The following is a 26,907-nucleotide window of genomic DNA, read 5'->3' as shown; positions in this document are numbered from 1 at the left end:
TTAAATTAATCCTTCTAACCCCCTTATCCTGTCCAGGGTTGCAGGGAGTATAGGTTCAAACCAGCTCTGTAAGGCAGCAAAGTATACCTTGGACCGATGACACTTAATTCTTTATTTAGTTCTTCTTAGTGTTCAAGTGTAAACCGACGAGAAACCCAAAGCAAACGGCTATAGAACATTTCTGTGGTTTTATGCAAATTACAAAACTTGTTTTTGTCTTGATCACGAACAGCCAGTCACATGAGTTTTTATAAGTGAGCATTCGTTGCCCCCTACAGGAGGTGCAGTAAACAGCAAGCACATACCAGGGATCCAAATTTAGGAACACAGCAGCCTTTTTCTGTAATGTCAATTCTAGAAAGTAACATATGCAAAATGATGTATTTTTCAGGACCTTAGCATTAATTGCAACAGGATTGTTCTGGTTACTGTTCTGGTTGTCTGGGAAGATGATTCACCTCTCATCCGAACAGGCTTCATAACTTCAATCAAATGGGCTAAGGACAAATTCACTAGGTCAGGATGTCTAGTTTACAGTCAGACCGCAAATCAAAGTACAATAGCATTGTGGAAAACTTTATTTTGAAGAGGACAACAAAACAAGGTTGGAACCACAGACAAACCCAAAACACCATCAGTTTCAGCTGTGTTAGAACCTGACGGCTCAAAGTCTGTATGGTGGGAAGCTTCGCAAGCACAAGCGCAAAGTGCTTTCGTTCAAACTGTGCCGCTGTCCACTCATTTAAAGATTTTGCCCTGGTTGACGGCTTTGCCCACATGCTTGAATTCTCCCTCCCATGAGAAGTATTCCTTCACCATGGTCTTGCACTCCTCACTGTTAGGATCCAGCTTGCGCCAGTCATATGATTCATAGTCGATTTGCCAGTCTGGAGATAGCTGGGGGGGGGGGGAAAAAACAAAGCAATCTTTTGAATATCAGTGATCTAGTATAACAGCATAACTTTGCACTTTCCACTGCAAATAAGCCACTGGTTTAAGCTTGAATATTTTGTTCCATTTTCATCTTTTTGTGATCACAGCATGAACCAGCCTTTTTAACTCACTGAACCAGAGATGACTGGGATGAATGTGATCAACTTACTTTACCCTTGACCGATTAAGACAACATGCCATGGCTGGGCACTGCCTTTACCCAATGACAAGGGATGACATTTGTGGAGTGCCAACAAAATTCACATACCGAGTCTTCTTTTTCTTTTCGCTTTTCCCCTCAGGGGTCGCCACAGCAAACCATCTGTTTCCATCTCACCCTATCCTGTGCATCCTTTTCTCTCACCCCAACTAACTTCATGTCCTCTTTCACTCCATCCATAAATCTCCTCTTTGGTCTTCCTCTTGACCTCCTGCCTGGTGGGTCCATCCTCAGCATCCTTCTACCAATATATTCACTATCCCACCTCTGTACATGTCCGAACCATCCCAGTCTGGCCACTCTGGCTGTATCTTCGAAACACCTAACATACCCTGTATGCACTCGTTCCTGATCCTATCCAACCGCGTCACTTCGAGTCATAGGGAGTTAATCAATGAGGCAATTAAATGGGATTGACGATTGAATGTACTGAAGGCCCTTTGATAAGTTGATTTCCCTAAACTTAATGCACTTTTTAATGTAATTCTGCAGTTCTAAAGGCACTCACAGTGAAAGCCAGATTTTGGCCTCTGAAGACCCAGATTCCAGAGATGCAGCTGTTGTTGTTGGTACCAAACAAAAGAACACTAGCAAAAGCAGTCTTTCTGAGTTTGTCAAGACGCTGGAACATTCCTGAGGAGGACAAAGGGAATAGCATTATTTGATTATGTGGTAGGAACAACTCAAATATGCAAATACATGAAAACGATTTACACAAGAGTGATTGAGGTTGTCTTGTGGAAATCTGTTTTACACCATAACCACAGTGTGAGGTAGCCTTATACTCAGTCACTCAGAGATGGGATGATCATGGATAAAACCGTGTCTTCCCCTTTCAGATTAGGGCATTGTGTCATGAAAGAAGACAACCTGCCAAATGTTAGTAGACAACCCAAACGGAGGGGCAAATCACAATGCATACATTTTGGATTACGATAAATAAAAGTACATTTTAAATTAATTACATCAAATATGCATTATGTCTGACAAAAACAATACATTTCACTGATTGATGACCTGAACTAATTTTAAGTGTTTCTAAGTTAACAATGTTATTTTGTTGATATAGTAAAGTGCAACAAAGCCAAAAGAATTTTCTAGCTCACCCTCCTCCCCAAAAAAGAACCTGAACTATTCATTCAGAAAATGTACAATCGACCAGAAAAAGAATACCTTTAAATATATTTCACTGATGCTCACCTGAGATAAGGTTGCAGCTTTTGAAGACCTCTGCAAGCTCTTCTGAATATTTGTACTCTGCATACCAGATTGAGTACCCCTCTGGATCAAAGTTTTCCCAGAAATGAGGAATGGCTACTGTTAAGGTGTCCTCATTGGAGTACTTTCTTTTGAACTCATCCATGACAAACGCGCTGGAACAAACAAATGATAGCTTAGTTTAGTTACGTTTAAATATATAGATTATTAAAAACATTTTCCCGTTGAAGTTATGATTTCAAATATGACCACAGCATGAACCAGCCTTTAACTCACTGAACCAGAGATGACTGGGATGAATATGGACTAATGTTTTTTCTTCCCCCATCAGATTAAGATTACGTGTCACAACCAGACACCACCTTGCCCAATGACAGGGGACAACAACCTTTCCAACTATTAACACAGTTTACTACCATTTCAATGTTAGGTAAAGATCAAAGTTGTACTTTAATCTACCTCTTGGGTAGCTCTGCAAAGGGATCCTTGGTTTTGGGCTCTGCAGCCAAAGCAGCATCACAGTCATCCATCTCTTCTGGTTCAGGCTTCTTCTCCTCCTTTTTCTTCTCTTTCTTCTCCTGTGGCTTGGCTGCCTCTTTTCCAGCCTTCTCTTTCTTGGGAGGTGCATCTTTTTTGGGCTGCATCTCAGCAAACTTTTTAGCTACGGGAAGAAGAAAAAAAAAAAAAGCTAACATTTCCTGTTTCTAAGACAAAATCATTAGAAAGTGCCAATGCAACTCCTTGGCTTAATTGGGAAGCCATGATGAAAGTAAACTAAAACAATAGAAAGGAAGTGTACAATCCTGCCACATAGGTGTTACCTGACCTGCCTGAGTGAATATCAGTCATACTTGCATTTAGCAACTAGAATAATTTGAACTTTGCACTTCCATGTAGGGGCCTTCATGGGTGAAGAAAACTGCAAAATTTAATGTGTACGTGTTTAATTGTGTTATGAGAATTCGAAGCGTAGTATTTAAAATTATTCCTGACAAGCGTTAAGTTCACAGTGTCAACCAATCGCCTCTAAACGTCTGCATTTAAAAAAATGACATCTGGTCACATTTCATAATTTAGTGGTAAGCATCTTAGCATAATTGTTATCCATAAAGGATAATTAACACTAAATTAGTCTTAGGTAGAAAAATCATATATTTCTTTGCTAGTTTGACAAAATTTAGACACTTAAAAGATTTAAATGATTGAAAGTTGGAGAAATGCACGATCGAAATTAACATGTAGCTGAGGTACCGGTACCAGAAAGTGACGCACCATCAAACTGAGCCATCTTTTCACACAGCTTGACCTCTCCGAGGACAGTCTTGAACTGGGGCTGGTTAACACATGTGACAAACCAACGAGTCACATTGGGATAAGGCTGACGGAAAGATGGTTCAAGAACCTACATGGGGAAAAAAGGGAGCATTAAATGAAAACTTGTACTTTCTGAGGAACATTCCATTAATGTAGATCTTTGTCATACAAAATGTGATTTGCCAAGTAATTCTGCTATTTTCTCGTGAGGATAAGCGGTTCAGATAATGGATGGATTGAATACTTAAGTGGCTAACCTGCTTGTAAAGCCACAGCATGGAGCAGGCCACAGTGATGTCAGCAAGGGTGACCCTCTCCCCAACCAGGAAGGTACGAGTATTCAGGTGTTGGTTGAGCACTCCAAGCACCTTCTTCACATCCTCTTTTGCCTGCTCTGTGGCCTGGTCATAGCCAGAGGGAAAACAATTATGCATATATCCATTTACAATGATTACTAAAAACAGATGAATCAATTCAAATGATTGAGCAGAGATGAAGGTTGCCTTTAAGGAAAGCGAGAACCATCAAATCAATTGTGACCATAGCATGAACCAGCCTTTGACTCACTGAATCAAGAGATGACTGGGATGAATATGGACCAATTATCTTACCCTATCAGATTAAGACTTTGTGCCATAGAAAGGACACAGCCTTGCCCATTGATAGGGGACTGCCTAAAATGGGGAGGCCAAGACAGACTCAACTTACATTATTCTAAGTTTAAAATAGAATTTCACCACTCACCATAGAAAATATGCTGACATTGATTTATCTGGGTCTCTAATTTTGGCAACTGGGAAGAATGCAGGAAAAACATTCTAATAGCCCACACACAAAACACTACCAAAAAAATCCAAACATGGTTATGTGGGCAGATTATTTAATAGTACTATTTGAACATGCTACACACCTGTTTGTTGAACTGCATAATTCCCAAGGTAGGAAACACCCATGTGCTGGCTGGAGGGACAACCTCTGAGTCAGCAAAGCTCACCCACTGGAGGACCTGAGCTGAAGTTTGGGGTGTGGCACCATGCAGGACATCATTGCCCACTGTATTTGAAGGGAACAATGTTACAGGGGGATGTTGAATAAGGCTACATCACATCAGTCAATGCCTTCTTACAACCACTTATTTTTCCATTCTTTATCCAATCTTAGTGTTCAAATGTGATCACAGCATGAAACAGACTTTTTAACTCACTGAACCAGAGATGACTGGGATGAACGTATATGATCAACTTGCTTTACCCCTGAACAATTAAGACAACATGCCATGTCCAGGCACTGCCTTCAGCCAATAACAGGGGGATTACACTTGTAAAAAATAAGTGTACAATGGTAGATAACCCACAGTACCGTCCTTACCTTGATAATTGCGGAGTGGTCTATGGTACACTTGTGCGTACAAAAACTTTTTTTCTATCATAATAATATAGCTATTTTGCGTTTCAGCAATTTCCCCCCCAAATCTGGGATTAATTTAATCAATAATTAACACTAAAAGGAAAATGCAATATTTGTAACCATACTGTTGCTAGTGAACTTGTAATGAGTATCTTTAAATAGTGTTAAAGCACAATTCAGAGTTTTAGTTATGATTCTCTTTACTACACAAGGTTTGAGTTGAATTGAACAAGCAAATGGAAAAGATAAACGATGAAAATGGAATCTTATTTAATAGGCGTATGTTTTGTAGTTTGTTCAATTGGGAGTCCCTGTAGCATGAAGTCATCGCACGTCTTCCACTCTGCTCGAATTTTGAATATAGTATGTTTTGCATTTTTATTTCATAAAATCATAACTGTGACTGGTCTCAGAAACAATGACTTCTCCATGTGTTGATGCTTTAACTCTCTCCCGATTCTGTAAATGTGAGAAGTACTCTCTGTGTTGCCAGCTGTGTACAGTAAAATAAATGGAAGACAAAGGAACAAGCTTCTGATGTCTCCTGGATTTGGGATCACAAAAAGTCCTAAATAGTGACAGCACTTATAGAATAAGCAAATGATAACATTAACTAATGACTGCCAACATTCACAAGTGATTTTTCTCAACAAGGAGCCCAAAGTAAAAGATGATAGATGGACCTCGCGCTTGAACACATTGCTCAGAGGCACACCCCGCACTATCAGGGATCATTGTAGCTTTCCTGACTCCTGAACAGCAGTGCTTTTTACCTACGTGCACGGCAGCAAACTGCGCACCCTGCACTTGTCCTCAGCGAAGCACATTGCTCAGAGGCACGCCCCGCACTATGAGTGCTCGTTGCCGCTGTGCCGACCGACTCTGGCATGTATATCGACGCCATTCGCCGGTCAGTCATCGCTGTTTCGTCTACTTTGACACATGCACGCCTGCTACCTGATCCGCTGTGTAGCGGTACGCCTGGCTGGTGGTCTGCCTTGACACACCTTGCTTTGCTTTCAACCTGATTCCCGTTTGCCTGATCCGCTGTGTAACGAGATGCCACCACGACGCACGACAGCTCCTTAGTCGCGTCTGCTGGCGATCTTGACTCTCTTTTCGCTACCCCTAAATAAAACAGTCCCAAGCTTGTCCGCAGTGACGCACATTGCTCAAAGGCACGCCCTGCGCTATCAGTGTGTATTTAAACACAGTTTTCCCGTCACTTATAAACCTGCAAAGTAGTGCATTCGCGAAAGGTGAAGTGGCGAGGGATCACTGTACTGCGCAGGTCCCTTCTCCCCACTCATATTTTAAGACAACCTATTTAACAGTCTGTCAGTGGTATGTTGGGGAGAAATATTACAGAATAAATTCTAAGATCCTCTAATACCTTTAATAGGTGAGTCACTGCCACCAAAATTCATATGCACATTCCTACTCTGTCTTACTTCAACCTGTGAAAATATGAACGTGATGATCCCTTTTTTCATGTAATTGACAGAGCAATCAGAAGATATATATATTATTAAATTCATTAAATGTCCTGGTAGTTTTTAGAGCTGCAGCTATCTTGTATTTTGATATACTACTGAAATTTTGAATCGGCGAGTAATCGGATACAAATACAATATATTTTGGTTGGTGAGCGATACAGAAGACAAAAAACATTTATACCGCATGGCCAATTGGTTTTCATTTATACATAATCAACATTTCATACTGAAATGTAAACTGCATAGTGGAACACCATTTCACTTGAAACGTGAGTGAATTTTTGGACCAATCTCTCCCTATAGTTTTTGGTTTCGGAGACAAAGTGACGTCAGAACTGTAAGTATCAAAATGGCCAGCGAAAACAACAAACTTGATTACTCAAGCCTGTTGTATTAAAAAGTGATCGATAGGAATGACAGCTGTGTCAGGTTGTCAGCATCAAAATGTGCAGAGTCTATTCCTCCATCCATAACTCTATTGCTATAGCGCTCCAATGCTGTATGCCAGCGCTGGAGCAGCCCCTTAACATGACAGCGTGCTAATGGAATTACGTTTTTTTTGTGTGTAATTGGTGCAGGTTTGGTGACATTCTCAAAAGACAAGGAAAACAATGATGGCACACCTATAAAGAGCTCATACGAAGTTGTTCTATGAGTATGAATATGGCAATGTAAATAGGAATACTGACAGAATGGCATTTTAAGGTCTTACTTTAGTAATTGCAGCCAATTTAAAATTTAAATGTGGGCGAGTAGTTACGCAGTTTTGAAGATAAAACTCTCCCAAAGACCTCTACACTGTTGCAATGCTGCAGAAACATTTCAAAGTAACTAAGCATGTGGGAATGGTGACAACATATAGGCTTCAGCTGCCAAGAGTAAAAGACAGGTCTATATCTCGTTTCAAACCTTAAAATCACAAATTATTGAGGGCTTGTATCAACTAAGAGACTCCCGTGAGAACACTTGCTTTAATTGAAAGCTAGGAACACATCAAGATACTCACAGTAATGAGCAATGGCGTTACTCTCAAACAGACAGAAACCATCATCTCCCTGGTAGGCAGGTACCTACAAGCAATTGGTTAAAAGCAAGTTTTTAGACGATATGACTAATTTAGTTACATGTGAATGGCCCAAGTGAGTCATCAAACCAGTTTTTGACCTGCACTACACCAATCTCAGAGATTCCAAGGATGATAACCAACCTTGCCCTGGGGGAAGTTGTTGAGGAAGGCAGGAGTGCGGTTCGTCTGCCCGAAGGTAAAGGCAGGGGCACTGCTGGCCACTTTGAGGGCAGCGCCGCTGTACTGGGCAGCAATCTGAGCCTTGAAGGCCCTCCAGTTCTCTGGGTAAGTGTACAGAGTCTGGGAAGATGGGGCACAAGAGAAAGGCATTTCTCATTTGACCTTTTGCAAGTATTAAATTATGATGAACTATAACTCAACTGTACCTTTATGTTTAAGTTAACCGACCAACGGTCAACTAACCAATTTGTACCACTAAGTACACACAAATTCCAATTGTACCATCACTTACACTAAGCCATTATCCGACCTAGTAGGTAAGCAAGGTGGTGTTTATAGATAAAGTTATATGAAAACAATATTTAAAATAAAAAAACCTCTTGACTAACGCATTCATTCTCGCGCATTCTGGTACGATCGGTACTAGCTAGCAATCGCGCAAGAAATCGTATCACCAAAACAACGCTACGCTCGAACATGGGTCGGCGTTTAACATTTAATTGAGGAACCGGCAAAACTGTTTTCACGATAAATGCAGCTAACGTGGCACAAGCCTGGGCCAGGAGATAGGCGTCATTACCTGACTGCAACGTCATTATAGCGCATCTGTACAGCGGTCACTAAATTAATTCTCCGTGGCAAATACAGTTTGATATCATAGTGTAAATCATCGAGAACTTAGTTGGCACCCCATGGTGAATTGTAACTACAATGATTACTAAGATTTAAGGCAGATTGCGAAGATGAAGTCCACATGAATGAAAACTCCAGAGACACTCCATTTTACTCACCCCTGCCGCCATCTTCAGGACGAGAGAAAGAAAGAACGTAGGCGCACCCCGATGACGTATTTACGCAGCAACAAGACGTACGTGTTAAAGAGACGCCCCACTTTCGAGAGCAAATGAAAAACACAATAAAATAAGAATGCAAATAATAATAATAAACAATTCATCTGGTGTTTGAAAAGTTTTCACTATGCTGCACTAATTTTGGAGGGGAAAGTTTGGGCTAATTTCTCTTCATTCACGTTTTGTTTGAATTATTTGTGTTTTATGACATTTTAGATGCACTGTTTTCTATAAACAGTAGGCCCATGCATACGGAACATTGACTAACTCTTTACAATATACTTAACACAATTCTTCATTTTAAAACATTTTGATTTACTATGCTGGAGAAAGGGAAGGGCCTTTTCTCTTCTATTATGCTGTGCCAGTCCCCAAACCATTGCCCATAGACGGATTGATGATGTTGGTATGGAAGAATTTACACAGGGCAAGCCTGTCAAGAACATTTTAGCAAACTATAACAAAGATTAAGAGCCACCGAACACACAAGTCCATCATCCATGTCCTCTGGCCTCACAAATGCTGCTCGACATAAACAAAAATTCTCACAGACTTTTCAACGTCGAAGTGGAAGCGCTAACAGCTAAAGAAAAAAAATAAAGAGCAACAACTATATCACCTTCCTTTTCTAATATCTGTAAGTGCAATAACAAGGGAGGCAAAATATTTTTTCAAATAGAGCCAATTGCTGGAAAACTTAAAATGTTTCAGAATCATAATTTCTAACATGCAGTACTGCCCAGTCAAACTCGCCACAAAACTATAAATAAATTAAAAAAAGAAAAGTGTAACACACTCATTTATATGGTAGTGCATATCATTTCACTCAACAAATATACTCAAGATAATTTAATGAAAACAAGACTGACAGATATAACACAAAATGTTTATTATGTCCCGTGGTTCATTTTACAAACAACAAATCATATAAAAATAGTTGTTGAAAAAAGATATACCTGAAAACAAAAAATAAAGTCACACATTGCAACGATGATAGAAATAGTCGTTTTTGTAATAGACTAACATGAGTAAACCTTTCCCGTTAAATGAATACAAAGTAAAAACAAAAAATATTTCAACAAGTGGCTCACATTGCCACTTAAATCGAGACCTAAAAATCAAGTGACTACTCACAACATTGATGGAAATAGGAGTGTATCACCAATAACACTATTAAACTATACCTACTACAGAAAAAAATATCTGGAAAAAAAATAGACTTAATCGCCCGTTACAGAGAGACTACACTAATAACTAATTTAATCTCCTCCGATGCAGATCAGCTCACAAGACCTACAAAAAAGAACCAAAACACTTGGAATCATTATTTTTCAGGGATCCTGAATGCCCCTAAATAGTGCAATTTTGCCCTAAAATTTGAGAACCTGGAAGTGTAATTTTCATGTTCCCACATTGAATTTACCAATTTGTTGTTGTTTTTAATAGATCCTATTTTTGAAAATATTTTGCTGCTGACAAACCTATGCTCCATATTTAAGTCCATATATCAGTAATGAACTGAAAATGAAAGTGAATAATATTAGGAGGGTCCGGATCAAAAATTACTCAGACACCAGCCAAAAAATTAAAGCGCATCAAATTTTATCACAAATCTCCCAATATTAGCACTTGTATACAAAATAGTGATGGGGAAAATGAAGCTTCAATTTTGTTTCATGAACCAACTGTTGTATTTTTTGACTCCTCGAGATGGCATTCTTTGTTGAACATTCAGCTAAAAGCACAGTGACTTGCCATTGTTAAAGCCTTTTTTAGCCAACAGTGCCATGAAGTAAATTTGAAGCTTCATTTCCCATTACTAGTATACAAGCAGTCCATTCTATATGGACTTTTTATGGGAAAAAAAACATACGCTCCTGCTCTTCTATCCAACAATGTCTGTAGGTATCTAGCATGCAGAGCCTGTGAAGGAGCTAACAGAGTAGAATATTCAAGTGTAGCATATTCTCATGTGTGAGTATGATTTTATGTAACCCAAATGTTTAGAATAAATGGGTCATACATATAGTTCCTGACTATTGTTCTTTATGTGAATAGCATCACTTGATCAAGTCTCTCCTAACAATTCATACATAAGAATAAAATCATTCCTGCTGATATCGCATTGGACAGTACCCTAGGCTACAACATCGGAATTATCGAAAGTGAAAAACTTGTATTGGGACACCCCTAATGAGGATTTACTTTCAAAGTCAATTGACTGTGTGTGCCCCTAAATTATGTGCGCCTAAAATGTCAGATTTAGGGCCATTGTGGTCAAGGGTAGTACAGAGCCCTGGTATGCACAATAGTAATTGAATTATACATAGCATACTTTATATATTCATTGCAATTCATGGTTTCTAATCAAATCTGACACTCCCCAGACAATGTGAAGTAAGACTCACCGAGATAGTCATCCATTAGCGATCCAATGGCAAACTGAAAAACACACATTTTTCTCATCAGATTTGTACAAACAAATCAAATAAGGCATGGTGTACATTGCAATTTTTTGGAAAAGAATAAATACGTACAATGTCATTTTTGTCAACTCTTGTTCCTACAATCTTTAACCTGATCTCATCATCTTGCTGGATCACAATATCCTGGAAAACAAACAAAATTGAATATAACATTGAATAGACATGGTATAGCTTGGTAGCGCTTATACAGAAGACACAAGTGGTTTTCTTTGACAACTGGATTTATAATTCCTTGACAAATAATTACTCTTGACCCTGTTCATCCCTGTCACTCAGAAAGAGAATCTTAGCACCTCCAACCACCACCTCTGTCTCCTGTTTTATGCTCATTACAACCGTATCCAAAACATGCAACATGTAACACTTTTTTCTTAGTTGTTTCAGCGTTTCAAAAAATAATTCCTGTTTTTAATTGGTCGTTTTGATATAAATTTCATAAAGCAGCAAGCATTGTTTTTCTTTTTTAACCAAAGGCACAAACTGGAATTTACCTTTTGAAAAAATTGCATCATACTGTCTTACCAATCGCATAATAGTTTTGGTAAACAACATAAACACGCATGCATGCATGTGCCCAAAAAAAAAACCAAGATAAAAGAATTGTTAACTCACCTCTGGAAGAATTTTTTTTCTTTATAATTTGTATTTTCACTTGATCACAAAATACACAGAATATATTTTACCTCATCAACAGTCTTATAACACGGTGGATTAGAGTTGGGATCAAACTCCATTTCTGAGGGGATGGACTGCAAAAAGATACATCTGTTAAGAGTGACTGGAACAATGCTTGGTTTGCAAAAGGCAGCAAATGAAAGTGAAAGCTGGCTCACGTGTCGAGAGATGAAACATGACATGGGTCCAATTTCTGTGAACAAACCAAGCTGCAAAAGCAGAAAAAAACAGCACACATAACTAAGAGAAGCAAACTTGAGCATGTGAATGTGAACAAACACAAAACACCATTTCAACATTTCTTTAACACTTTAGTAAACCGATTCATTAGGAAAAAAACCATGAAACCCTAACCCTATAAACCCAGGTCCAGTTAGTGACTGAGGGCAATGTGGTGACAACACATCCATTTTCTGACACGGCTCATAAAGGGATTGAACACCACATATTAGGGGGTTCTGAACCTCACACCCCAAAACAACCACAGTCCTCGCCAAGGAACCCGGTTATTCAACTTCTCCAAGTTCATAAAACACATGTAGATTGGTTGGACGAACTCCCATGCACCACTGAGGACCCTGCCGAGGGTGTAGGCCTGCTCCACGGACAGGACGATGGTGACGGCAAATGCTACAATTTAATGGGCAATGGCATTGAACATATGTACCTGTTGAATGTTCTCGCTTTCCCACTTCTTCTTGGCTGATGCTACAGGAGTCTAGCAATCAGAACGACTAGACTAGAAAACAGCTTTTACCCACACACTATTAGACTCATGAACAAATTAGATCACAATCTAGAGATGTGTACCACATGCCAATATTTTTTGTAATTTGGCTCACACTTGAATGTTTAAACTGTGCAATACCTGTAACCCTTGAATAACTGAATTTTGGCACATTACATATATAGGCTCAAGGTGTACCCCGCCTACTGCCTGAAATCAACTGGGATAGGCTCCAGCACACCCGCGACCCTCATGAAGATGAAGCGTTTCAGAAAATGGATGGATGGATGGATGGATGGATGGATGGATGGATGGATGGATGGATGGATGGATGGCTCGGTGTTAAGGTTGCGTTTTTACTCTGTACTTGACCGACCAAAAAAAAAAAACCATCTTGAGTCTCACCTTGTTAACCTGTGTCACTACAGCATCCACAACTTCCCCTTTAAATGGCCGGAAGACAATTGCCTTGTATTTTACTGGATACAAAACAAACCCTCTGCCTGGCTGGATCACTCCTGCCCCGATGTTGTCAATGGTAGTGACTGCGATGACAAAACCATACCTGAAAGAGAAGCATACTTAAATAAAGGGTCTTTTGCTAGTGTAACGGGACTTTCGTGGAGGTGAGTTGATTTACACTCTATGTCCCATTTACAACGGTCCTGCGACTGACTGGGGACTAGTCAAAAAAAACATCAGCTCTGACTGGTAAGATACACTTTGGGCAAGATTTCAAACAGAAGGTGCTAAGTTATGTGTTTGTGCGAACAAAATGCGCATGCTGTTGGTAGATTGTCATGTGTGACCGAGTGAAGGGTTGCATGTGCCAAAATGGGTGCAAACTAGATTGGGCATGAAAACCAGTATGGAGGCTGATCCTGGTTACATATGTACTTCTATCAAAAGGCCCAAATTTTGAGAAGTCACATTTGCACATTGTGGGACAAGTCTATGCAAAGTGATTAATTTATTATGCGCAAAGTGATTAATCAATACTAAGACGCATTGCCTGGACTGATTTTGTGTCTTTAAATACCGCATCTGAGAGGCAGGTGCAAACCTGGAGTTGCTCAGGAAAAGGAGAGGCAGTGAGGGGAAGTTTTTAGTTAATGTAAACATTTTCAAAATGCCCCCCAAAAAACATCAAATGCAATTTTGGAGCCTGTCAATGACTATGGGGCTGCTTTCGAGCTCTCCGAGTTCTGTTTCATATTGCCATACTATTAGCCAGTTAAAGCTTTGGCTTCCGAGACGTCACAATTCTGGAAATACCCAAAGGCCACTAGTTTCAAACCGCAGACAATAAATTTTTAATTGTATTTAGCAATTAATACAATTTTAATAACATTTTCGCATTGTGAAAGGGTTCGAGAGGTCTCAAGAAAAAGTTTTCAATCTTTGCTCCACAGCACATACAGTACATCCAATAGCTGCTACACACTGGAGAGGCGTTACAGCTAACAAAATATGGCTTAAGCACAGTTTCTGGCACCCCCAAATTTACTATAGTGATTAATTGAACTACAGGGGAAATTTATAAAATACCCGTTCTTAGTCAAAATCTATCGTAATCTGACTGCTTTGAGTTCAGCTACAACAGACTTATTGAAATGCACCCTCTCAGAGATATTAACAATAGGTTTATTTATGTTGCCGTAGTATTCCGTAAAGTAGAACTATACTACTAGAAACTGAGAAACGTTCTTAATATTTAGACGACCTAATACTGACTTACATGCGGGTTGAAGTTTGGGGGTGGCAAAGATTATTGTACCGTACGCGCGCGTGACCCATATTAGACCCCAGCGGGTCAACGCGGTCCGGCCCTTTTTACATGTTTCTCGACAGAATGCAGGATAAATACTCACTTCCCGGTGCAAGTGCCCTCCACTTCTGTAAAAAGCTTCTGCTTCACGGTATTTAAAAGATTGGGACCAAAATACCTGGGGTGGAGTAAGATTTCATGCTCCAAAGATATCTGTGAACATAAAAGGGTATCACAAAATGAGGAAAATGTGACTTTGGCTTGCTGCAGGACATTTTGTTCCAAAGTTTGAAAATAATGCGGGTACATATGGTGTTTAGTATTCAGAGCTATGAAGTACAAAAGGGCACACGAGCCATTCGAAACTGCCGATATAGTATGAAGAGAACAAGACCCACACTTACATGGTAAAACATCTCTTCTTTTGTGTTCAATCTGTTCTCGATGAAAATATGTTACATAGGTAACCTACTATGGATTTTGAATACCAGTCGGAAAATTGCACACTACTGCTCCCTGTCTTAACTGCGGCGTTAAAACGGTTAAAACGATTTCACCGATTCCCTCCCCCCCACTGCATTTTGCCTTTTAGGTTTGTTTGGTATGAAATGGTTCAGAACTAACTGGTTTCATGTAACAGCGGGTGAAATATGCGGGGGACACCGATGAATTGTATGATCAACCGAAACAAAAAAGAAGAGTCTTTTTTTTTCCAGGCGTTAATGTTTATTTGCAAGAAAGTAAGAATTAATACGTTAAATGTCGACCACTATCGGTCGGAGGAGAATGCGACAACTGCATAAACCGGAAGAGCCTTCGTAAATGCTAACGTAATTTGGAATTATCTGTCGCAAAAGATCCGGGAAGCGCTATCGGGTACCGTAAAGCCGAGGAGAACGTAAAGCAAAGGAGGAAGACGTAAATCAGACGCACGACAGATGTTTTTTTTATTTTTTTTATTTAATTTAAATCACAAATATACAAACATGATCAAAATCAACAAGAGAACACAATATGTAAGGCACATAGTAACTCACCAATATCACAACACCAACAGGCAATAAAAAAATAAAGGAAAAATAAATAATAACAATAATGAAAAAGAAAAGCACTGTACAAGAGAAGAACAAACACATCAAATAAAATTAAATAAAAACCCTAAATACAAAATAATATAACCCTAAATTTGATAGGTTAGAGGACACCAAAAATATCAGTGTATGCATTGAGTAAAGCTACTGCAAAAAAAAAAATATATATATATATATACTCGATCAGTCTTATATCAAATTTATCAGTAGCAAAACGTCAATAAAAACAATTACTATTTGTACGTCATGTGAAATTTTTGGATATATATATATTTCTTACTGGTCTTTTTTTTTTTTTTTTTTTTTTTTACAATAGAAAAAGCTCTGGTACCTCACGTAAATATGTGCTGACAAATAAAGTAAATGAAATTTCTTTTAATATTATTCACAGGTATCCAACCAAACATTAGATTCTAAAGTTTAGGAAAGATATGCCAATGACTGTAGACCAACAAATTTTAGAAAGATGTATCCCGATTTATTATTGATTACGTGACTCTGAGTTCACTCTTTACTGGAAAAATGTCTGTTTGGTGTCTTCAATAACGGTGATTAAAAAACATAACAAGTTTTTATTATAAATGTAATAATTATTCTTGCAAAATTCCATATCCACAAATCCAAATTCAGTCACTCAAAACCACTTTTTAAAATTTCTGAAACAGAAAGCAAACTATACATAAAAAATATTTTATATTCTAAAAACGAGGAAGCAGCTAAGACTTTTGCTTTATGGTCTTTATTTGGTATTTTAGTTTTGAATCCCCCTGACTCTTCTTTTCTTTATTTCATGTGTATTAAAAAACGTTGTTGTTTATATTTCTAAATGTAACTAGACTTGTTCAATAAAGATTGTTAAAAAAAAAGAAGCGTACTATCAACACAGTAGTAGAGCAATTGGATTGGTTGACTTTTGAAAAATGTTAGGGACTGAAAGGGCTAATGCATCGATCGGCTCTTGCTAAAGTATACACATTTTCAGCGAGCGTAAGTTGCTCTTAAAACGTAGCTGCCTTTTGTATAAATCCAGGATCTAATGGCGAGTATCTTCGTCCGGAGGTTCTTTCTGGTGTCCACTCAACTTGTAAGTTATAGGTCAAACAATTGTTCAGCGGTTAGGGAGAATCCCTATGTCTCTTGTAACCTTGCTTTCTTGCGTCTAGAAATATCCGCTGTCAAGTTGTTTGCGTCTGGCCAAGCCAGCGAAGGAGACCGCCGCCGGGGCTAGACTTTACTCCAGTGATCCTCCAGAGAGAATCGGCCGATATCCAGTTCCTAATAAGAAAGACTTGCCTTATGATATAGTGGAACTTATGGAGGAAGTGGAGTTCAAGGTAGGAAAAATAAAGCTACAAGATACTGGAAAACTGCTACGGGGAAACGTTGCTGTGTGATCGATTGGCGGGTGCTGCTTGCTGATGTGGACCGTGCCTTAGAAATTGTGACTCGAAATTGACTAACTATTAAAACTAATCAACTTCATTGCTGTATTCAAAACAAATTGGTACAACTGTCAGTCAAACGTCTCTTCGCTATTGCTGTATACAAATCAAATATTATCCTGGTCAAACCTCTAGTTTATATAGGTATTGCTGTTTTCAAATCATATGTTATACTGGTCAAGTCTCTGTTTTGCTTTGTTTTCAACTTTTTATTCAAACTTCCAGTTTATTTGTTACTGCTGTATTCAAATCATGCTATACCGGTCAAATCAAAGTTTTTCTTTTGTTTCTCATTTTTCTCTTCATGGTATATGGTGGTAAATAGGTTGCACTATACTAATTTAGACGTGTGTCTGGCAGTGAAACCTCGGTTGTAATCAGGACGGGACTAGATAAGCGAAATTGCTTCCTCCCGCTTCCCATTTCGACAAGTCATATCAAACAAATGTGAAATGAATCTGTAATAAGCATGTTGTTTATGTGCTTGCCAAAATAAACTAATCAAGGGTGACTGTAACAAACTTGTTTGTTTACAGGGAGGATTCTTACCAAATGTCTTCAAAGTCCTCTCTCACAGACCTGCAGAATTTCGAGCCTTCTTCTCTTACTACAATGAACTCATGAGCAAGGAGACAGGTGTGTCTACCGCTCTTTCTGAAACAACATGGCATGTATTGTTAAAAGTGGACATAAGAAAATGTACGTTGTCTTGTATACAAATAGTATAACAAATTGTTACAAATGGTCGCTTGCGTTGAACCAAAACAGATTTACATTTTGTTTTGACCAATATTACACTGATATTCTTTTGGCTTCCAGGTGGGCTTACCAAAGCAGATCGTGAGTTAATCGTGGTGGCCACAAGCATCCATAATAAGTGTCTTTACTGCGTGGTTTCCCACAGTGCACTTCATCGCATCTACTCAAAGAACCCTACCCTCTCAGACCAGGTAGCACGTGTGACAAACTGACTAATTGCTATTTAAGTATTTAACTATTTCGCTATTTGACGTTTTAAATTGTTAAGTCAGATTCATTTGTATATTAGAGTATACAAATCAACCTGGACAGATGGATATTGTACTATACTTTATTATGTACAATAAGCAGCAGAGTCAAAGGCAGTTCTATACATAGTACATACAGTACTTCTCTTTAAATCTTTGTCCAAATTGTTTCTCTTCGGGTTTGTTTGATAAAATGTCTGTTTCATTGTTGAACCTATTTACCTGAAACTCCAATTTTGACATGTTTCACTGTAAAATAACTTTTCAACTAATATGAGCTGTCAAGAATATCCTCATGCGCTCCCTCTGACTCCTACCTTAGGTTGTAGTCAACTATGAAAATGCAGAGCTGCAACCGCGCGAGCGCGCCATGTTGGACTTTGCGATGGCCGTGTGCCGCGCAGACACCATCACTGACGAGCACTTCAAGTCCTTAGAGAAAGTGGGCTTTGATAGAGAGGACGCCTGGGACATCGCTGCCATCGCGGCCTTCTTCGCCATGTCTAACCGGCTCGCCCACCTCACTGACATGCAGCCAAATAAAGAATTTTACAACATGGGCCGCATACCCCGAGACAAGAGCAAAGACAAGGAGGGCAAAGATAGCAAGTGACTTGCCTGACAAGTTTAATTTAGGTGAAGATATATAAATAATATTAATATATAAATTATTATAATTAGGTAAATTAATTAAGTGTACACTCTATACTTGGCATACAGTGGTGAAATTATCATTTTGGGCTGTCACTGTTTGGGATAAAAAAAAACATTAAACCTTAGATGATCTATTTTCTTAGATTTTTGTTTCTTTTTTTGGCATTTTGAGGCACATTAAATCAAAGTTCTGGATTCGGCCTTAGAAAACGCATTCGAAATGAATATGTGGATTTGCGTTGTTAGACAGAAAACCCCAATGAACTAACTGCTCATCATAAAATACAGACGCTTCCTTTTTGATTTACTTTTAGATTGGTGGTCAACACTAGGTGGCACTAGAGCATCACATTGTTGGAGCGATATAAAGTTATAGAGTCCCCACCTTTGTCAAAAACGATTTTTATCCATGCACTTTATGGAAAATAAATGCTTTCAAATACGAGAAGTTGTTTTTTTGTATAATGTAATTGGCCAATGTACAGTATACCAAGAAAAACATTACTTTGCTCTTTGCTAATGTATAAAATAATCTGGGAAAATGTGAAGACATGAAGTCAAAAGTCAACACTGCTTACACCTGATGGAGATTGATCACATGAAGACAAGATGAACCGCTTTCAGATGGAAGCATTCATTCGTTTCTTTCTGTAGCCTTGTACATTGACTGCTGAATCAATACAATTTTATCTTTGCTTTAAACTATTAGGGGATAGTGCACATGCTTCTCCCGTGGCTCATTAGATCAAATATCAAAACAAGTCAAATTTGGGTCTTGATTAGTACAGGCTGTGGGTAAAAGGTGTGTGAACAAGTACGCATTCTTCTCTCTCTACACCAACGATTGCTCCTCAGTCGACTCTTCTGTGAACTCTCACCGGACGGATCCCCGGGATGGTGACGAGACTGTGTACAGACAGGAAGTGGAGCGGCTGGTGCAGCCAAAACCACCTGGAGCTGAACCCGCTCAAGACCGTGGAGATGACAGTGGACTTCAGGAGAGACCCTTCGCCACTTCCACCCCTCACCATCCACATTAATGCTATTCCCACCACAGACACCTTCAGGTTCCTGGGATCCACAATCTTCCAGGACCTGAAATGGACTGGCTACATAGACTCTGTCCAGAAGAAGGCGCAGCAGAGGCTGTACTTTCTGAGACAGCTCAGGAAGTTCAACCTGCCACAGGAGCTGCCGAAGACCTTCTATACTGCCATCATCCAGTCTATACTCTGCACCTCCATCACTGTCTGGTTTGGATCGGCCACCAAACTCCACAAGCACAGACTGCAACGGACAATCAGGACTGCAGAAAAGATAATCGGGACCAACCTCCCATCTATCCAGGACTTGTACCTGTCCAGGATCAGGAAACGTGCAAGTGACATCTCTACAGACCCTTCTCACCCAGGTCACAGTCTGTTCGGACTTCTCCCCTCCAGACGGCGTTACAGAGCGCTGTACGTCAAAACCAACAGACACAGCTTCTTCCCCCAGGTTGTCGCTCTGATGAACTCGCACCACTCACATAGTCTCAGAGACATCACTGGGCAATAACATCCTGCTCTTCCACTTAAATGTTGTTTGTCACCTGAATGTTGTTCGTCACTTAAAATACAGAGGTTGAGATCAACCGGAGTCAAATTCCTTGTTTGGCATGGGCAAACTTGGCCGATTCTGATTCTGATTTAGTCCTTAATATAGTGTTGGTGTTTGGTCACAAGTCCATTCTTAAATTTCACTAAAAATACCATCACAAATATTTTTATTTGCAAGCTACGTATGTAACTGTCAGCAAGTATATTCTGTAAACTGTACTGATATTAAGGGCACCATTATTTTAACTGTTTTTCTCAAGACGTTTTCTAGAAAGAGCAAATGATGACTTTGTGTCATGTTGGGTTACATTCCAATCAATATCTTGGATTCAAATATTGGGAATACTACACTCTCCGTACTCATGATGTCTATGGATTACTGCTGGATCTTTCCACAGAAATGCAGCAGCTCTTCCGCAAACTCCTGTTTCAGATTAAAGGGTCCCAGATTGATAATCCAAATGCACATTCACTCAGATTACTACTTCCCTGTGGATTACAGGTCATGTGCCTTCTCATATTTGCTCATAGAGAATGGTTTAAGCCTTACTATTTTTGCTTTTGCATCCATGGATGTGTTCTATTTGTGTCTTGTTTTGCATGTTTGTTTTTTCCCTCTATGGTAGACTCTGGCCTTATTTGCAGTGTCCCTAAATCCACTGGCATTGAATCTATTGATTTTAGACAAGCAAGGTTGTGTTAACACCCTGATATTGTTTAGGATTTGGCATCATTGCACACAATCGTGACACATTCACAGCACATTAGTTTGATGTGAAGATTGAGTGGATGACTCAAAACAATCTCAGAAGTTTCCTCGCCCTTGAAGACTGGCAAGAACACATTTTGGCAGACTCAGATGTTTTGCTCATTTTGCTTGAGCGTGCCATGCATATAAAAATCATTTCACTCTCTTGTGCTATACTTAATTGTGTCTCTGAAATGTACTTGTTTAGGTCCAGCATACATCTGAGGCTGCAAACCGATGAGAGATATTTGCACTACCTGGTACTTTCTTGTTACCCTTTTTTTCATTCCTCAGTCTCTGGATAAAGTTTATCTCCTTGTAAGTAAAACCTGATTCTTGTTGTATTGGTTTGACTGAAGCATTCACTGTGTGCCACTGTAATCATTTGTGCAAAACTGATGCGTGCCGAGCTAAGCTGAGCTGAGCCAAAACAACACTGCAGAGAAAAAGCGGCATAAGTCCAGCCACCTTCACTAGTGTTCTCTCATTTGGTGATCCGTCACATTCGCATTCAAGATGTACGGCTATACTGGAAGAAGAACCGTATCTTATGGTAGCAATAAATATGCCATGATGGAATTAATCAATTAACAGCTCAATGAATTATTGAGATATTCGACAAAGCGAAATATTTCAATGAACTGTGCTTGCTAAAGCTGATCTGCAAGTTTCTTCTTAAACAGGTCAAGGGCAGTGTCGCGGAGTGAAGGCTCGCACGACTGATGGTGATTTAATTGACCCGGGACTGACAGTGATCTAAATGTAATATGTAAATGTAATAAATGTAATTAAAATTAGTTTCAATTTAAAGTATTGGGGGCCCAAAAATAAGTTTGTTAATATGCTCTAAATCACCGGTAAAACTCTTAACTTTGATTAAATCATGCAACCTGTGTTCACGCAACAGTGATCTTTTTTTGATACAGTAATATTGTAAATTAAAGTGCCAACAGCATAATGCAATCAGTAGAGTCCAATCATAAATTTAATATGGACTGAATTGGCCTCTAAAACGGCATACATGAAATGTGTCAAAAAGTATACGTAGCATAAAGGGAATGAGTGGCACAAGTGCAAAAATGCGAGGACTCCTAATTCCAAGGCTATTATGTACTTATCTATAATTCAAGTTAATGGCTCTTCAAAGCACATACTGTTCTTTAGGAGGGGTGCATGATATATGATAGTGCTAAATTTAATGACTTTCCATTTGTGTATCCCAGTCAAGCATAGCAGTGAAAGCCAACGTCATTGCAACAATGTCTGGAAATCTTTAAAAAAAATTATTGATGATGACAACAAATGCAACCAACTGAATTCAAAGTTTAGCACGTAAATCATCAGACTCAGCCTATAAAAAAAACAAAAAAACAATAACAACAAAAAAGTAGGGATAAATCAACACAAGATACATGGAAGAGTGGCAACCTATTTGACCTTGCTGACCTGACAGGTGTCTTAGGCTGCAGGGCGAGGAGAGGAGATCTGACAGTGCAGCTGCAGCTTGCAGCAGCATTGCTTCTTAACTACCCTCTTGAAGCGAGAGGAATGAGTGAAAGAATGGGAGGGTGGTTGTAAGAGGAAAGTTGGAACACTGGGAAACTTGCGATTTTCTTATTTTTTTTTTGCCATAGTCTGAAAGATTGAAGCGCTCATCAAGGGGTGCTGAGAAAAACAGACAATGAGAAGAGAAAAAGAGTCAACAACTGCATTTTTGGGGTAAATTCCTGAAAAACTCACCTCTTCACAGTTTTTGTGCTCAGACCAGAGCGATAAAAGCATTGTGCCTTCTTGGTGGTAAGGAACTATGTTGAAGTGAGTTGAGGAACTTCATTCAAAGCAGTGCTTTGCCACCCACCATCTCATGGCATGTGTAGGCAATTAAAACCTTTCACTTATATGATTTCACTATTCGTATAGGGACATCAGAGTGGGTTTGTATGGGGAGGTAGTTTTTTATTTCTTTGCCCATTAGATTAAAGATAGATTTTGCCATTGCTCTGTGGTCACTTGCAGTAGACTTAACTGCAGTATTTTCTTGCATTTTCTTTGGCCAATTCAATAAAAGTATATAAAAGTATTTTTATATCAAGCACTTTTTTGCTGTTTATCATTCTTTCATAGAGCCCCTTAAGCTCCAGGAGAAAGGAAATCATGGTGTCGTACTGGTTTTAAAAAAATCGGAGTAAAAAAGAAACACTTCTACTGTATGTTTCAAGAGCTTTATAGTATTTGAACTGATGACACACAAATCACATGAGCAGTCAATATGAAAATGGAGGGCGGCAGTGATTTAGATTTTTCCCCATTGTTTATCAAACCACGGCTGGGTTTCAAATGCAAACAAACCAAAAAATTAATCCTCTCTTTTGTAGCCACTACATTAGGTACACAAAAGGAATATCATGTGGTGACTCTAGAATTATAATGTAGTTTTGTTGTTCAACAATTATGATTGAAGCTCAATTGCTTCTTAAGTGTCTGCATTGTTTTGTTTTTACCCCACGAAGTTGACATCAGCTTCACACTGAGCTCAGCAGTCTGACCATTTGACACAATGTGAACGCACAATCTGTTATCACGCACATCCCCACTGCGCGCAGTCTGCACGAGGGAGTCTGCAGCCTCCCTCACTGCCCTTCCATCCTACTTCGCCGTCGTCCCACACAACGCTCTGTTTCACGAGTGACACTCAAAACAAACAAGTACAAAAGTCAACAACATATGTTGTCATCATATACGTCAGTCGATCGAAGGTGTAAGATCGACAGTCAAAACACATCTTCACCGGGTGTTAGCAATGTTGCGGAAGACCCATCTGTTACGATCCTTCCCTTATGACCATCATCTTACTATCAAATAATGAAAGCCTGCAGGAGGGAAAAGTTCATACCAAAACTTCTAATAGATGTTTCCGAGCTGCATCTATGATTACTGTGGTCCTCCCCAATTTTCTCAGTGCTGATTTCTAATTATGTCACATGTACTGGGTCAGGAGGCTTCTATTTAATTCTCAGTTTTTGAGTAATTACAAGGAGATGAGATCACATTTCTCATGACTAATGTGTTCAGCTTCACAGCAATAATTGATTAAACTGCAGATTATAAGAAAGTATTCATGTACATATGTGTCTGAGTGTGTGCGATGGTTTGACTTTGATTTCAGGTTCAATTTTTCATTTGCATATTTTTACAATTTCTGGTGTGATTTATTTTCCCAAAGAATACTGTTTCACTTTCTAGCATTTGTTTTGTTAAAACGGCACAAAGCTAATGGTGTATGGTGCCAATATCTAATGGCCCGATGACCGTCCAAATTGTCGTAAAGGGGAAATCAGCAGTTTACATTAAAAGGAGAGATAATGATGCATTTGCACCATTTCAAAAGCATTACACACTAAATCTAATGAATATTTGATATGCTGCACAATGTGAACTGTACTAAGGTCCACAAATATATTCTTCATTCAATGGGATACAGAAATTGTTGGAACAATCAGAACAAACCTTTAGTACAAAGACTTTGAAAATTTCATCCTAAAGTCAAACTGCCCATGCAACTGTAAAATGGTCTAAAACTATTCTTAATATATTATTATTTCATTTAGGTCACAATTGGGACTGATCAGTCTCTGACTGTGTTTGAAGTAAGACATATACACTCAGCTTCTTTAAATAGAGAGCCATACGGTACTGAAGATGGCATATGAATGCATAATGCTGATACAGCGCCGGGCCAAATTATTAAAAGCTTTATCTACAACAATAATTATTCTGGGAGAATGTCTGTCTTACCGACCCTAAATGAACCCAGATTGCTCTTAAAGAGAGGGCAGTCCGCCCCCAAGCCCAGTAGGCCAGAATTAAAGAAATGTTCATTCCCAGAAAATTAAAAATATTCCAGAATTACAGTCTAGCCCCTGCAGTGTATCAGCAACTGTTGAAAAACTAATTAAAATGGGTAGGGCCTAAACTTTGTAAATTGGGAGCCCGGCTTCTACTCTTCTGAGAAGACTTTCTGAAAGAGTTTGTTGTGTGCCTATGAGGTTTGCTCATTTATACAGAAGAACATGAGTGAGGTCAGAGGTCACTCGTGTGAATGCCTCACAGTCTCTTTTCTAGCTCATCCCAGCGTTTTCCATACCAAAACCTTCCAATTCGTTTTTTCCCACACAGGACAAAAACATAAAATGCTCCAGAATGTCATGAAAAGATGATGACTTATGGTTTACTTATTGAAAGTGTAAAAACCCGGTCGGTTATGTGTTACTTTTGTCAATATAGGCTACAGACCTGAACTCACAGAACACAGTGTTCCAGAGCAGGACTCCACAATGAGTACATTTATTCCCACTCTTATGTTCCACATCTGTGTATAAAACACACAGGGACATTAAATCAGGTGGAAACTCCATCCAGTCGGCATTTGCTTCCGAGCTATCAGTGGAAATGTACGCCTCAGTTCCAGTGTTCTATCTGTGTCGGGGGAGGGGGTTGACATGTTTATGGTCAATTAGGTGTCCTCAGTCAAAAACATCTTATGGTGAGGTCGATGACAAAGTGCATTACGAAACATTGTAAACATTTATGCTGTGTTTATGTGTGATGTGATTAGTTGGATCCACTCACATCCGCATTCATTTACTATGAGTAAAAGTGACACCCCAACCAAAACAGTCTCAGACATATTTCTCTACTGTCTCCATGATGATTATTACTCTTAGACTCTAACAAAACTTAAAGGGAGTCTAATATTCCTGGCCTCATGGTTGATCCTTCAATTTAATCGCATTCTTGTTTATATGAGAATTTAACATAGCAGGTATGCCATGTTGCAACCAATTAGTTGTATATTATCATTGCTTATGACGACTAATCTGTCATTTAACTGTGTTCTTTATTCATAGTTATTCATAGCTGCATTTATTGCACTTTTTGTTGAAAACCTTATACAATGCCTATGTTCAATTAAGATGAATCTGTTAAATTTTTTGATAGTGACACTTTAGAAAAGAAGAAAAATCAGTAATAAATAATCAATTGAATTTAATACACAGTGCCAGTATCCTTGTCTTGATAATACAAAAGATGAGATACATTTTGGCTGGCCATCAGAAAACTGATTTTTATTCCGGAGTTGGGATTAAAAAAAAAAAAAAGCATGCGCCACATTCTTTGTCTATTCTTTATGGACTTTTTTGTTTCATCTGCTATTTATATTTTGGTCTCACATAATATGACACAATTTCACATTAAAGGTAGTTTTAATACCACCTAAAATGTGGAAATTACCAGACACATCACTTTTTTTTTCATGTGTCATGTAAAATTTGTGAGGCTCTTTTTCCAAACATTCGAAAATGGCCAGTACTGCATGTATTGAAATATGCACATTTGTTTTCTGGATCTAGGAAGAATGGTCTGCCATCGTTGTTTTAGGATAGTGAGCTTGGTATTTGGGTAACCGCTAGAAATGATCATATTTTGCTTTCAGGTCACTCGCAGAAATAAAGATGGGTTGAGGCAAAATTACACAATAGGCCTATTGATATTTACTCGGTTCCACTTTCATTGATTCTCACCTCAAGGATTTAAAAAGAGACAGACAGAATTTGAACATTTAATTTGGCTAAGGGTGACATTTTACACTTCAAAGGACATGTAAACGACAATCAGCACAACAAAGATGAAAACTAAATTCACCTGTTATGTACAGCAGGAGCCACTCGACTCTCTTCTATGAACATACACAGAACCTATATTGACATAGAGCTTCGATAAAGGTTCACTATTTTGCAGTGATGTAAAGTGATTTAGATTTTTTTTCTTAAATTCTCACACCTTTACTAATAATCTTTATTTGAGGGAGACACGTCATGAGACTTGGGGCCTTTAGTAATTCTTTATTTGAGGGAGACACGTCATAAGACTTACATTAGAATATTGTATAGAAGCCCAAGTACTTTATTAAATTAAAACTTTACTAATTCGCGGAAAAACAAGCATTGCAACTGCCTCTGTGAACT

At 38.8% G+C, this 26,907-nt stretch overlaps 3 protein-coding genes across 4 annotated transcripts; 1 reads left to right on the top strand and 2 right to left on the bottom strand.

Moving 5' to 3' along the window:
* Window positions 1–555: 555 nt before the first annotated feature.
* Window positions 556–8,705, bottom strand: eef1g (eukaryotic translation elongation factor 1 gamma). 2 transcript variants are annotated; one of them, XM_037261442.1, is made up of 10 exons: window positions 8,626–8,704; window positions 7,796–7,954; window positions 7,595–7,658; window positions 4,596–4,738; window positions 3,943–4,086; window positions 3,644–3,773; window positions 2,831–3,032; window positions 2,354–2,526; window positions 1,662–1,786; window positions 556–897 (listed from the first exon to the last, which is right to left on the bottom strand). In XM_037261442.1, exons 1-10 carry the CDS (start codon window positions 8,635–8,637, stop codon window positions 739–741), a joined length of 1,311 nt encoding a protein of 436 aa, XP_037117337.1. In that variant the 5' UTR covers window positions 8,638–8,704; the 3' UTR covers window positions 556–738. The 2 variants fall into 2 exon arrangements, 1 of the variants encoding a protein (XP_037117337.1); XR_005099067.1 differs by lacking the exon at window positions 556–897 and adding an exon at window positions 1,868–2,023 and having other exon boundaries at window positions 1,691–1,786; window positions 8,626–8,705.
* Window positions 8,706–9,552: 847 nt separating this feature from the next.
* Window positions 9,553–14,952, bottom strand: polr2g (RNA polymerase II subunit G). The gene is made up of 8 exons (XM_037261461.1): window positions 14,746–14,952; window positions 14,445–14,554; window positions 12,979–13,138; window positions 12,005–12,055; window positions 11,855–11,920; window positions 11,223–11,294; window positions 11,094–11,127; window positions 9,553–9,978 (listed from the first exon to the last, which is right to left on the bottom strand). The coding sequence occupies exons 1-8, from the start codon at window positions 14,755–14,757 to the stop codon at window positions 9,965–9,967; spliced, it is 519 nt and encodes a 172-aa protein (XP_037117356.1). The 5' UTR covers window positions 14,758–14,952; the 3' UTR covers window positions 9,553–9,964.
* A 1,337-nt stretch (window positions 14,953–16,289) lies between these two features.
* si:ch211-175m2.5 (uncharacterized protein LOC568697 homolog) lies at window positions 16,290–18,980 on the top strand. Its single transcript, XM_037261456.1, has 5 exons — window positions 16,290–16,516; window positions 16,596–16,766; window positions 17,411–17,510; window positions 17,694–17,824; window positions 18,204–18,980. Exons 1-5 carry the CDS (start codon window positions 16,469–16,471, stop codon window positions 18,492–18,494), a joined length of 741 nt encoding a protein of 246 aa, XP_037117351.1. The 5' UTR covers window positions 16,290–16,468; the 3' UTR covers window positions 18,495–18,980.
* The last annotated feature ends 7,927 nt before the right edge of the window (window positions 18,981–26,907 follow it).

This window comes from Syngnathus acus, chromosome 10 (genome assembly GCF_901709675.1).
Source record: "Syngnathus acus chromosome 10, fSynAcu1.2, whole genome shotgun sequence".
Taxonomy (NCBI): Eukaryota; Metazoa; Chordata; class Actinopteri; order Syngnathiformes; family Syngnathidae; genus Syngnathus; species Syngnathus acus.
This window is presented reverse-complemented; position numbering and strand designations above follow the sequence as displayed.